Genomic DNA, 14131 nt, shown 5'->3' with positions numbered 1-14131 from the left:
GGGGGGGGGGGGCATTGAAGTGGTTGGAAAGAATTCTGAAGTTTCTTGCGACTGCGCTTTATATTTTGACATTTTTTAATCATTAAATTGATGAATTTAACAGAAAATATGAGAGTGAGTAAAATGAACTGTCTTCAATCGTCAATTTCTTCCGACAAAATGATACGATTTTGAAGTGTTAAATTTCATTTTGAAGATTGAAAAAATATCCTGAAAATGAAAGAAAAATCAAATTTTTTAAATGTTTCCTCTGAAATCAGAGCAAAATTTTGTGGCTGAGATACATATGAAAGCTTTGATGTTTCATTACGAGTGTCAAAAACAATTCCAACACAAACAAAACACCTCAAGGTGTATCTCCCTAATTTTAGAAATTAAAATCCAATCCGTAGCTGTCGAAATATTTCTCCAGGCGTTGAAACCGTCATTATCATTACCATTATCACTTCAATGTCATGCGTTTGTTTTTTTCCTCGGCTGAGAGTCGAGGGGGAAAAAAATATTGAAATCCTTGCTGGAGACGAGACAAGGTGAGGAGACTGTGGACTCGATCCCTGGGAGCGAGGCTGAGTCGTATATTTCAGTGACGTCACTGCGTCGATGGTTATCGAGTGTCCGCAATCCGGTGCTCTGGTGCGTGAGACATTTCATAATTCATCATAACGTGTAGATGTATTTCGGTATAGATGGGCAATGATATGGTGGCCGTACCTGTGGTTGCGTTTAATGGAAGAGAATATTCAATCGAGGGGAGAGCCTTTGTTGCAGATAGTGATATTTCTTTGAGTCACGTGAGTTCTTTTGTTCAATACCCCAGATATTCATATTTTATTCCCACTGGATCCATCGGATCGAGCAAATTGATGACTAGAAATTGAAATTTTTAATGTTAATCTCGTAGAGATCAACTCGTCTAGGATCCTGATGATGATAGCAATCTTCGGACGCAATTACTTTGGACAGTGTATCTGCAATTCATCGATAATGACATAATAATGTCAATGTGCCAATGGACAAACACGTCCAGCACACCAGATATTCATATTTTCCCCATCACTTCCCACCGGGTCTTTCAGATCAACGGAATCGATGATTAGAAATTGGGATTTTCAATGCCAATCTCATGAAGATCAACTTGTTTAGCATTCTGATGATGATACCGATCTTCAGACTGCAATTACTTTGATATAGTGTATCTGCAAGGTTGCATCGAGCTTTCAATCCAAGAAATTGTCAAGTAGGAGTGAGTATTCATCGATAATGAGATGATAGCATCGCCTAGGCACTATTTGCCCGTTCTCTGTTTGTCTTGCATGGAACAACCCGTAACTTCCCAACGTCAGAGTGATATGTTGGTGAGCTACAGTCGCTTGGTCATCGATCGCTTGGCCTGGGGTGCCGCCCTGACTTATTTAAGAGAGAGCATTTGCTTCGCGCTGGAAAACCCCGAGCATCGTGACGCGTACCGATTTATTTCAAGGGTGCGTTTTATATTTATTGTCAAACTCTACTGCGTGTGTTATTCAAAGTCGGGGGTCTCGGTTATCTGAAGGAAAATAAGCAGTGCTGGGGGGTCATTCTTGATGCTGGAGAATTATTCATGTCATCACCCTGGAGAAGACAATTCAGTAGCGAAGTGGTAAACCGGTATAAGTCGATTTTGACTATTGGCCAGTTTTCAATAAATATCTCGGAATCTAAGGGAAATAGCGAAATTGTTGTAATTTCCTTTTTTGTAGCTCTCAATTTGCTCTACAAAAAAGGTTACAACAAAAATTTTGCTATTTCCCTTAGATTTTGAGATATTTATTGAAAACTGGGCATTAGGCAAAATTGACTTATACCGGTTTACCACTTCACTACTGAATTAATCGTGCGTTTATGGGAGAGGTGGGGTGATATGATGGGCTCAGAGGAAATGTATCGACCAAGACTGTAATAATCGTCATTATAAATAACGTCTTCTTACGCATTTCTATTGAAATATTCAACTCAACAGGGGAACGGGGTGAAACGGATCATCAATGCGATTTGTATAAATAAAGAAATTTCACTCTGCGGTCCTCAAGTTATTCACGAGTGAGTTATTCATCAATAAATTCGTCGAGGTGGCTGGGACTTGCGATTGTATCCAATTAGCTTTACCTCGTCACGCGATTGTGAAAGGAGCTTTAACGCGCCTTTGGAAAATCGTTATCCAATGAGTTTGCATTTATACGTGGGCGCACGTTGATAATGAGATTGTGGGAGGGAGAGGAAGATTAAAATACCATCGATTCGTTGGCGAACATTTGAAGAAAAACTTGATGACACACATATGAATAGATAGAGTCTAAAAGTTGCATTGTTGATTTTTTCGATAACAGTGGGATGATACAACGTAAAAAATTCAAATCTTCGATTTTAACGATTACAAAACTTCAAAAGAATGAAGGAATCTTTCTCGAGTGCCTCATCAGCCCCAAACAGTCCAAACACCCCTGATATTTATACGTTAAACCAAAATTCATGGAAAAACCTCGCCGACGTTTGTCCACGCGTGGAGGGTTGATCCTCAGTGACTAATGGAAAATGGTGGCTGCTCGATGTATATATTTATATACATCCATATAACCAACTCATGGACTGTGTGAGAGATTATACCGACGGCCTCTCTCTCTCTCTCTCTCTCTCCCTCTCTCTCTTTCTCTCTCTTTTTCTCTCTCTCTCTCTGTATCTCGAGCGTCAGTCGTGGCAGATCGATACTCAACGAGAAACCCTCGAGGGGGGAAAAGAGCGAGGTGGGGCACATTGGGGGGGTAAAAAGAGAGTGTGGAGAATAGAGGGGAAGGGCACCGTGGTCCCTAGCCGGTAAGTTTCTAGTGGTCCGTGGCCGCACACAGGTTTGACGAACGTGTGCACAGCTCGGCTATAGCTGGGATTAAATTGACGCCAAGCACGTACAGTTTATAACCCCCAATGAAAATGGCCAACTCTTGCGTGCGCGCATCGTCACAACGTTTTTCTCATTCCCACAGATGTGTTTCAACCGAGGAAATAGCCTTGATAATGGTTACACGTGTTACTGGAGGTTTCGTTAGCTCTCGCATGAGATTTGCAATTAGTGGATATCATCGGTAATGGGTTCTCAATCTAATGAAAGTCTTTGTTTGGAATTTTTATGGAAATTTATGAAATTATATTTGGTTCAGTGGACATGGTTTAATTCACTCTTGAACAATTGAAATTTCAAGGAATTTTGGCATTGTAAATTTCAAAGAATTGCAGTTCAGTTGCAGAAAAATATTCTTAAATTTTCGATTGATGGAAAATTTAGGTAAATTGGGGAATTCTTGGCTTGTTGCTGCTAAAAAATCGGGAATTTCATTGAAATTTCTTGACTTTTTCCCCCTTAAATGAAATTGAATATGGCTGTCGGAAATTTCTACTGCATTGTTTCAATTGCTACAGTTGCACGAAGTATCCTCGGTAACTGGTTTGAGTCCAATAAGTCTTCATTTGAATTTTTCTGGAAATGTTTGTTTGAATTGAAAGGTTTTCATTCCCTCAATTATTACCGGTAAATTGATAGAAATTAGGAAAATCTCGGAGAGTATTTTTTAATTGGGGAATTCTCGTTTTCAAATTTCATAATTTTTACTCCCGTAAATCGAATTCAATGTCGCTCTCCTGGAAATTACAACTAAATCGATGTATGTAGATCGTCATGGGGCAGTGGATGAGTTAATCCATTGGCAATTGTTCAAATACTCAAATGACGAATTTCAAGAACTCCTCGGGTCCTTTATTGCTAGAATAAAATAACGGGGTCGGTAACAAAAGCGACATTTTAAAGTATAACGCAGGTATGAAGGCTCTATACCCAGTAGAAGTGAAACAGCATGGGAGCTGTCCCAGGTAAACGGCTGACCCGCATCGACCTGCGGTGGCTATCGACGTGCCGACTAGACTCTCCTTTTATAACTCGGTTCTTCCGTGTTGGGTAAGAAAACTATTATATCGGGGGCGGGTTGACCGGGAAAGAGGTGATTTCGCTTGGGTTTCGTTGATGTTGTGTCAGCTAGGGGAAGAAAACATGGCAAAAGGTCACTCATCATCTCCCTGATTTAATTGACGAGTTCTTGTTCAGTTGAACAACGGGAATTATGCTTGAGGACATAATGATGTTGATAAGGAAAATTTCATTTAATTTTATTTCATTTCGTAGAGAGCAGCGCACGGCCAGTTACAGAATCAAATTAAATACACAAAGTATAATAATTCAATTAATAATATGCACAGTTCAATATAACACGCAGGACGAAGAGTATTTTTTATATGGTTTATTTTATGAGATCTGATAAAATAACAAATGATAAAATTCCCAGTTTCATTGATTTCCCCATCAAATTGTGAATATCCGTGGAACTCGGTAAAAATTTATTCACTCAATTCTCCCAAATTTCAACCAAAAAAAATGTTTCTTCAATTTAATAACGAAAAGTGAAAAAAAAAATGAAGCATCCTCGACTCGAGTAAAAATCATCTTACGGAATGCTCTTGAATTCCCCATGTATGAAGCCAATCCCGTCCGGTGTAAATATCTCTCGATAAAATAACCCATAATGGGGGTTGAATTGCCCTGAAGCCTTTTTCCAATGATCGTGGTGCCCTCGCACGGTGCGGAGCAACCCAGGTGGCAGCCATTGAAAAGGAAGCACACACACGCCAGCCGGCCAGCGAGTGCACGCGATAGAATTATTTCGTGGGTTTTTTCTCCCCTCTTCCCCCCTTCGTCTGCATGTGTATGCCACGGAGAGGCCGTTGCCTCCTGTTTTCCGGCCCCAGCACTACTCCCCCCCTGTACTGAACGTTCAGCGTCTCCTTCGAATTTGAATCGTTCCGGAGGAGTTGGTCTCTTCACTCGGGCTTTCATTTCTCTCCTCGTTGATTTTTTTTTTTTTTTTCGGGGGGGATTAAGGATATCGGCGAGAAACACGCGTTGTTACTGTGATCGTTAACGAAGTGAAAATCTGGGCCAACCGTCTCTGAGAACTAGTACGTAGAGTCAGTGCGCAGGTGCTGTAACACCTTTTCCACCACGTGCATCTGAACGATCATCGATTTGACAATCCTTTCACTTGATTAGCGAATACGTACACGTAGTTCTATGCTCATTATCGAGATGATTAATTTTCAATAGTGGTCAAGGGGCTTTTGGCTGGAGATCGTTTAATCGGCTTTCGGAGGGGAGGAATTTTCCAGTTAACGTCACATTTTTAAATTTTAATTCATAGAATATCATCAATTTCAATTGAATTGCGTGGGATTTACATGAAACGCAAATATAACAATATAAATTTTCAGAATCACAAATGATAGATATTTCTATGCAAAATGCACATGAAAATCAAGTTCAAGTTTGAATAAAAGAATGTGAATTTGATTAAATAAACCATTTGTCTGGCTACAGCGGTCCGCGAGAGTGCGTTGATATTCATGGTATGAATTTACTGCAATCGGCAGTTCCTGTTATATCGGCATAAAACAGACACTTAAGTTATATTCACCACTTTCAACATCAGATGACTCGTAATCTCAAGATATAAATGGTTCCTGATTCTATTTTTTCCCCGGATATATGCATTCACCAGATAATTTTTTCAATCAAACTGTCTCTATAATTTCCCTATTATTTTTTTTTCAGATATAATGGAGTCATTTTGGAGCGGTCATTTACTATGAGTTAAAGCCCCGTCATCAATTGTAAGTATATGACACTCATTATGAATAATTAAATACGAATTATTCACTTTGAAGATTTGAGCTCACAAAAATTTCCATTTTCATCTCTTTAATTTCTTTCAATTTCGTATCGATTGTCTATTTGCCTTATGTATCCTCTTTTCGATTCATTTTTATTATTATTGTATTCAAAATCTACCTGTTTATTATAATAATATTATTATTGTTGAGAAGAGACAATGGATTTTGTAATTCCGGAATTATCTTCAAAAATAATGAATTCCATTGTAATGTTGTACAAGTAAAAGTTCTATTTCTTTTATGTTGCTATTCACCATCACACTTACCATCCGTGAAATCAGTGAAACGGATCATGGGAAAATTGGAAGAAATGAGTATAGAATTAATCGGCGCACCAATTAACTCAAATTAAACAAATTAAGTGATAACTGAATAAATAGCTTTCTATCCACCCCCCCCTGCTCTTCACCAAGAAGTGAAATACAAAGAGTAATTACACAATTCGCGATTACCCCGGAATACCCAAGTAAACCTCGCATCGAAGTATATTCACGCGCGGTGAGACAACCCCAGCTAGAGCCTCGAAAGAGAGAGAGAGAGAGAATGAGTGAGCATTGCAAGGGGGGCAGAGGATGGTTTTGCTCTGCTAGCTCTGTATTGATTGCTGCTGGTGGCTTACCTCCGCTTCCCTCCACTTCCAGAGGTTCTGCACCTCTCCTCTCACCAATGTGCCCTCCACATCGTCCAACTTCAAGCATTGGTCCTCACAACAGTGCATTCAGTCGCCATTCGCATTTAACATTAGGATCGATGTTGAAAACTCTCCGTCACTATATTAAATGCACCAGATCACATCTGATCCCTAATTTCCGGTTAATTTGACCCTTAAATACCGTCTAATCCTCGTTTTCTCCCCATAAAAATAGGAAATTAACGTAATTAATTAATGCGATTGATGACGATTGAGTAGGTTATCAATCAACTAATTAAAACTATTTAAACTCAATGTCCTAGGTATATTTATATGAAATTTATTTCAATGGTGACCCATCACTCTGACCCACAAATCCCATCTGAATTACAAAAATAGGAAATTAATGACAATTGAATCGATTAATAATCAATTAATTAAGCTAAACTTTGATGTCACGAATACTTATATTGAAATTTCCATACTGACCCTTTAATCTGACCCTCAAATCCCACCTAATCCCCCTTTTCCCTTCCTAAAAATTCATTAAATCACCGGAAATCAACAACAATCGAATCGATCATAAATCAATCAATCAATTAAACCCAACCTCAATGTCATATTTATATTGAACAGCTGAATATGAGGGGAAAGTGTCAGTCAGCTGATGGAAGCAATGTAGGGGAACTTCCCGGAGGGGCGGGAGGGAGGGGGGGGATACGATAGTGACTTTCCCTCGAGATGACATTTTTCCAATCAATCAGATCACGTTTCTTTCCTAATTTCTTCAGGAAACTGGCATGGAGAAGGAGAACTCCGCGTCGGGCGGAGGTGGGGGTGGAGATACAACAGCAACAACGGCAACACCGGGCTCCGTAGCCAGCTCCGTCTCTGATAAATTACAAGCGGATCAGGCTAACCCACTCCTCGATCCCAGTGCACTATTCGGTGGTGAGTATTTTTTAAATTTTCATCTCTTCCTCAATTTCCCTGAATTTCATGCTCATTATTCATTGTTTTCACCTTGTTTTTCATCTTTTGTATTCATATTTGTTATTATTTTATTTGAAATCCTTCGGTTCATTATCATTGCCGATGAGACATCGGGAATTTTGGCAATTTATATTTTACAAATTTTTATTTTCGTCTCTCCCCCAATTTCTTAATTTCATTATTTACGGAATTTCCTGCATTCATTAGTGCTTCCCAGAGTATTACATGTGGCATTGTCGATGTGGTGGCGATGAATTTTTAAAAATCTGTAATCGTTTCCACAATTGCGAAGCCCACTCCAACGTTATACCACACGTTAAAGCTAGTTCTGTATATTTATTGATTACCACCTCAGTTCGCCTGGCCCGGCTGCGGCACAGTCGTCGTTTTGTCCCCCCTTTCTCCCTCCAGTCCCTCTGGATTCCGTTTTAACCCCCCTATCGTCCGACTCTCTTCGCATCATTCTCCAAGCTAGACGCTACACTGCACAGCATCCCAAATGCCGACATTGTGTCTCCAACGCCCATTCTCTCGGAAAACATCAATATTCTCGATATTTCGTTGTATCCTAACGATGATATAAACAAAATATAAGCGTTGGAGACACTTTTCCGTCCGAGGTCTCTCCCTCTTGGATAGATACAGCCTTGAATGAAACTTGAAAAGCAAAAAACAGAAGTAAAACTGAGAATAATGCAGCATTAACTGAAATAATGTCAAAATATTTTGGAACATATGAATTCATTTTGAATAGCTGATGACATTTTGCGGAGAAGTGGAATTTACGTATTCCTATTTCGTTATCAAAGCCCCGAGGCCCCTCCCATCTCTCCCAGAAATGAAAAAGGCACTTTGTGTGTCTGTGTGTGGGTGTGTGTGTGTGGAAGAAAAAAAGAAGAGTGGAGATGAGGGTGAGATGTCCGGACTGGGCACAGTATGGATTGTGGGGGATGAGGGACTCCGGAAACGGCGCGACAGGCGTGGAATAGAACCGAGATATAGAAAACGGGATGGAGAAGGAGGGGAAGGAGGGCGAGAGGGAGGGAGAGAGCGAACCAATTGCAATTACGGAATTGCACTAACGAGAACGTCCTTTCCATCGAACGAGCTTTCCTTTTGCTTGTCTGGGGTGTTTTTTTTTTGTGTGTCAAAGATGTGTCGAGGGTACTTGGGGAACAATTCGGGGTGATCTCGGATGATGAAAGCCATTCTAAAAAAAATACTAGGTATTTATTGGCGGATTTGGAGGATTTGAATTGCTAATTCATTATTTTTCACTCTTTTTTCATGAATGTTTGTTATTATGGAGTGTTTCAAGTCGATAAATGGAATTCCCAGATGATGTTTCAGGCATAACAAACAGAATAAAATGGACAATCCCATTTTATTTAGCATAATGACAGAGTGCAGCGGCAGATATTCAATTAATTTAAATTTCAGAGGGAAAGATGAATGAATAAACGGTATTCAGTCATCTAAAATAACTGGTTCGAACAGTATTGCGTCCGGGAAACATGTGAACCATAATTTCGTGAATACCCAGCACTGCACAGCAATGAACTAATTCTCAATATTGATTATACACGCATATTCCCCTTGAAAATGACATGGGGTGGAAATTCCTCGCATTATACTGGGGTAGACTTCCTCGTACATACGTCGTAGAATCATCAACACATGAGGCGGATCGTGTACTTCATATGTGCAAACCCCCCGTTCATGTACAGCGTGTGTCATGCGAGCGCTTTCGATTCAACCCCTGTCTATTCTTCCACCGCCTAATTGATTTGATTTTTTTATGGGAAAAGATTTTCGTGTTTTATAGATACAAGAAGGTGCTTGATATTCTTTTCATGGAGAATTTACCTCTGTTTGAATGTTTCGCTGCAATTTTATTAGAATTCAATAGAATTTTATTTGGAATTGAAAATCAACCGCTTTATTTGGAATATTTTATTCCATTTCAACAGCATTTTTGGTTGAAATTAATGAACTCATTACATTCCGATGAGAATGCTCTAATTACAGGAGATAAATACTTTATTAATTTTTAATAATTCCCCTCTTAGCATCAAATAAATATTTCCTCTTCGTTCTCTACATAATTATTTCATTTTTAATCAATGAAGAATTTAGTACGAACTAATAATTCAGTTCAAGTTTGAATAAAAATCAATGAATAAACTATCCCATTCTTTGAAATATTCTGAGTCATTTAAAATTCGTCGAAAAAAATCGGTTGAAACATTTCAACAGAAGAAATATCCATCGCCAAGAGGAGATAGATTCCTAAAACTCTGGGAATGAAATTTAATTTGCAAATTTTGCTGGAAAATATCTCAAGTCCAAGGTTCGACAACCCAGTATGAATTCGAGTGACCCTCTGATTCTCAATGCTACAGTCTTGACCGAGGCCTCGACACTGCGGAAATCAACATCATTGATATACTGAATTTCATTGAAATTCTGAACTAAAATATAATGTTTCATTTTTCATTCACTTGAGTTCCATAAACAAAAATCAAGCAATAAGTAGAAAATTCGTCTCTCAATATTCCTCTCTTATTTGATATTCATATTTATCCCCATTTTGACAAATTATGCTAACGATAACGGGAATCGCTGCGATAAATTATCTTCCACAGAATTCCCCTTTCGGAATTGATGATCCATCTGAGAATTTCATTGAAGAACTGAAATAAAATATACTATTTAATCCTTTATTCTCCATACCATCACCTTAACCAAGGCCACGAGGATGCGGAAAGCACCGCGTATAACCCATAACGATGTATTACATCGGCATTAAATTGCAGAATATCGACTCCTCCCCCATTACCATAACGCTGAATCGATCTCGACACTTAAAAATCACGTAAATATTATTTCAGCTTATTGGCCACGTGGCGATAGTGCAGCATCCTCACTGTTTGGTGGTATGCCTGGTGGTTATGGACTCGGTGCTCATCATTTGCCATCGGCCTATGCAATGCTAGGACGTGGTGGTGCAGCACCTGGTTTTGGTGGTCACACACCAGCATCAGCACCACCACCACCGCCACCACCGTACTCTCACGCGAGTCTTGGGACGCTCAGTGTTGCTGCCAGTCAAGCAGCCAGTTTAGGTGAATTTTAAGGCTATTCATTCGTGAAATGTTAAAGCGATTCGGTCCATTTCTCCCCGTATCATTCCTTTGAGAAGCTTCGTCCCAAAAAAATTTCCACAGAAAAAAGAATGTCTAAATTCAATGGAAATCGACGAGAAAGAATACAATGTCCAATAGAATTTCAGCATGAATTCTATAAAATTGTAGGTTTTTTCAATTAATTCGTCCACCGACACAGGTATAAATTCAGCAAGTGCAGCATGGTGGACAATGGCATCGCACTTAGCAGCTCAAGATTACCTAGCCAGGTTACAAGGTGCTGCTGGTTTACCTGGTTTTCCCCCAGGTGCTGAGAGCCTATTACCCCCATATCCAGCATCACTGCTAACTCCACCGTCCCTGTCGTCGTCCCACAAGTCCAGTAAGTGTAAGTGTATCCCCACAGTACTCCAGATAATAATAACGAGCCCAATAAAATGCCTCACTGACCGTCACATTAATTACAATGCAAACAGCTAAGTCAAGTAAGAGTCATAAACCAGCAGCGACCAGCAGTAGCAGCAGTACTACGAATAACAATAATTCTACGACACCGAGTACTCATACAAGTAGTTTGTCTGTAAGTCAAGCATCTGTAACAACGAGTCATCACAATACAACACCAGCTACGAGTTGCAATACGACGACTACCCAGGCCAATGTTGTTAGGTAATCACTAAAGATTAAAGGATTATTACTAACTTTGATGATTATTACATGAAATATTACAATAATGTCATTAAAATTATATAATCTCTTCCACGGTATTTAGTAGTCCTCCAGCGAAGGAAGGAAGGTGATTAATATTACTGATATATTTTCAAATGTTTTTTTAAAGCCATAATTTTGGAACTACAAATCGTTTATTTTTCATTTGAACTTGTTTTCACCCTCACGAAATCGATGAGTGATTAAATATTTAGTGAAATAATTTGATAAACATTTTCAAGAAGTGGAATTATTTAAAATACATGAGTACATTTTATCAATTAATTTTAACAAAAATTTTAATTCAGTTAAAATTCACCAAATGCATTAAACTGAATCAGTTCTGATTTTAGTGATCCAAGCAGTATCCTGGGAGGCGTGAGACTTCCACCGGACACTGAAATCATAAAGTACACATCGAGTATTGTTGGACCAAAGGTTCCAGGTACGACGAATCGCGGTAGGAAAAAGACAATATCATTAGATTCACCGAGTGTAAGTGTTCATCCACCTTCAGTGCAGGCACTCAGTGCTCATCAGACTACCCCAACTACCTCATCCCTGGTTATGGAGCCGAGAAAATTCAATCGTACACCAGTGGTAATTATCAAACCAACTATCCAGTATTTGACAATTCCATTGAAATAGTCAAATTGAATAGGCAATTATGTTGAGGATAATGGGGATTGTTGGGATAAATTATCTTCGACATAATTCCTCTTTCGAAATTAATTGTCTATTTCAGAATTTCATTGAAATACTGAAATAAAATACACTATTCCCGGGAAAATTCAATCGTACACCAATGGCAATTATCAAACTCTCCAATTAGTTCCATTCCAATCCCTGAACTGTGGTATATCGTTTTAAAATTGAATTTTTATTGTTCTCCAGAGTGAATCGAGCGAATACAGGGACTCCGTGGATCGTGTGGAAGTGATAAAACTACCGGCCCATTCAACCAACGGTTCAGTATTAACGGCTCCTCCATTGTACACCATGAGCAACACTACCAGCAACTCCAACGACGCTGATGCACCCCTGAATCTGTCATTGAAGCCAGCATCAACGAGCAGCAGTTCACCGATATCAGGCAGTCAACCTCTCAGTCAACTAAGTAATCTCAGTCAATCATTGTTGGCCTCCGATCGTACGTGTAAGTCTTCTCTCGATATTATTATTATCATGCCGAGAATGATGGGAATTGTTGGGTTAAATTATCCCCACCCCAGTTTTTCTTTCATGTTTATAAAATAATTCCCACAATTACCCATAATTTCCCCTAGCAGGGATGGCCATCAATATTACATTTCTTCAATATTGAAAGGATTTCCGACTTATATTGATGGAGCTTTAAATATACTCATCAAAATTTAAAAATAGTATAATATTAATAATTTAAATTTCCGATTGCGGTAAATTATTGATTTGTAAAGTAATTCATGATTTGAATATTTAAATTGATGATTACTTAAATGATTAAAAATTTAAGGGTAATTATGATTTATGGATATGGCTATTCCTGTTCCCTAGATATTTTCTTCCACACGTACAACTGATGATCCTTTCTGTTTCACAAATTTTATACAGCGCGACGGAAACCAGGTCCCAAGCCACGACGAGTCCCCCAGAACTCAGTAACAGTGCCAGCCTCACCGAGTCCCTCACTCGCTCAGTTATTCACTGCTGCTGATTCGCCGCAACGTCCGAGCAGCGGAAGTGAGGAGAGTGAAACAACCCCGATACACCACAAAGACGGTAGACCCAGAAACTTGGGACGTGGTGTATCAAAGCCCAAGAAAAATACAGTGGCATCGTTATTGGCCCAGAGTCGTGCTCTGGGAATAAAACCTACCCCAACACTGGATCCAAATGTACCATTGTCCCATCAAGTATCGTTACTTAGATCTAATATACTTGCTGCGCAGTTACATGCGTCAGCGACTGGTCAAATTGATGAGAAGGGTCAAGTATGTTATGATTTTTTATACTTTCATTCCGTTATTTCTTTCATATTTCAACAATTGCTTTTGCTTCATTTTGCTTTTATTGTTTTCGTCGAGGGAATACTGTGAATTGTTTCTTGAATTTTTTTTACTATTTGAAAAGAATAAAAAATATTTTGCATACATAATTCAACTTTTATTAGAAAAAAAAAAATTGGCGACGTCCAAAGCGAATTGAAAATGAGTAATTCGTGATTATTATTCTACACATTTTTTTTATTTCGGAGAAAAAACTCATAGTTCCCTTCAAAAGATCCTTGATTTTCCAGTGGCAATTACCACTAATTGTCCACTCATTTCTTATGATTTTATTTTATTTGATTAATTAATAAATACAACGCTTTCCAATGTAGCGCTCCTTGCAGGAAAAAATGAAGAGTAAACTGCTTGAGGTTTCCGGTGAGGAAAGTAACATGGACGTGACCAGTGAGAGTGGTAGTAATACGGATGTTGTCACTGATACCGATGACGACAATGCGGATGGTGTGCCCAGTGCTAAAAGACGAAAATTGAATCCCAGTGAGAAGGATCTACAGGTACCTCTGGAGAGGGGCTGGAAGAGGGAGACGGTTATCAAGGGGTTGGGCAAGACTGGGGTCATTAAGGGGGATGTCACTTACTACAGCCCTTGTGGAAAGACTTTCAGGAATAATCAGGACTTGTTCAAGGTCAGTTCGAAGGATGTTCAATGGATAATATTGTTGTCTCAAAACTCAATGACTAATTCACTTTTTCATATTCCAAATTGTGCAGACATTATTGTATTTCTCATTTTAATCAAATGGAATAGATAATTTCTAATTAATTCGAGTTTTTAAAAATTAACGATTTTGAATAGTCAA

At 38.9% G+C, this 14131-nt stretch overlaps 1 protein-coding gene across 10 annotated transcripts in view; it reads left to right on the top strand.

Annotated features, from left to right (window-relative positions):
• LOC107040040 (bromodomain adjacent to zinc finger domain protein 2B) overlaps window positions 1–14131 on the top strand; it is a 43352-nt gene that overhangs the window by 16443 nt on the left and 12778 nt on the right. For 5 of the 10 annotated variants that reach the window (XM_015259947.1, XM_015259954.1, XM_015259952.1 and 2 more), the window contains exons 3-12: window positions 5687–5745; window positions 7228–7387; window positions 10321–10554; window positions 10775–10963; window positions 11052–11244; window positions 11348–11371; window positions 11637–11883; window positions 12178–12439; window positions 12874–13253; window positions 13643–13957. In XM_015259947.1, the coding sequence (XP_015115433.1) occupies window positions 7237–7387; window positions 10321–10554; window positions 10775–10963; window positions 11052–11244; window positions 11348–11371; window positions 11637–11883; window positions 12178–12439; window positions 12874–13253; window positions 13643–13957 (1995 nt within the window). In that variant the 5' untranslated portion in view covers window positions 5687–5745; window positions 7228–7236. Of the gene's footprint in view, window positions 1–5686; window positions 5746–7227; window positions 7388–10320; window positions 10555–10774; window positions 10964–11051; window positions 11245–11347; window positions 11372–11624; window positions 11884–12177; window positions 12440–12873; window positions 13254–13642; window positions 13958–14131 lie in introns of all 10 variants that reach the window. The other 5 variants (XM_015259953.1, XM_015259948.1, XM_015259950.1 and 2 more) reach the window with 5 other exon arrangements.

The sequence above is a fragment of the Diachasma alloeum genome, unplaced genomic scaffold (assembly GCF_001412515.2).
Source record: "Diachasma alloeum isolate Michigan unplaced genomic scaffold, Dall2.0 Dall_scaffold_00315, whole genome shotgun sequence".
NCBI classification, from domain to species: Eukaryota; Metazoa; Arthropoda; class Insecta; order Hymenoptera; family Braconidae; genus Diachasma; species Diachasma alloeum.
The sequence above is the reverse complement of the archived record's forward strand: the minus strand, read 5'-3'. Positions and strand labels throughout refer to the sequence as shown.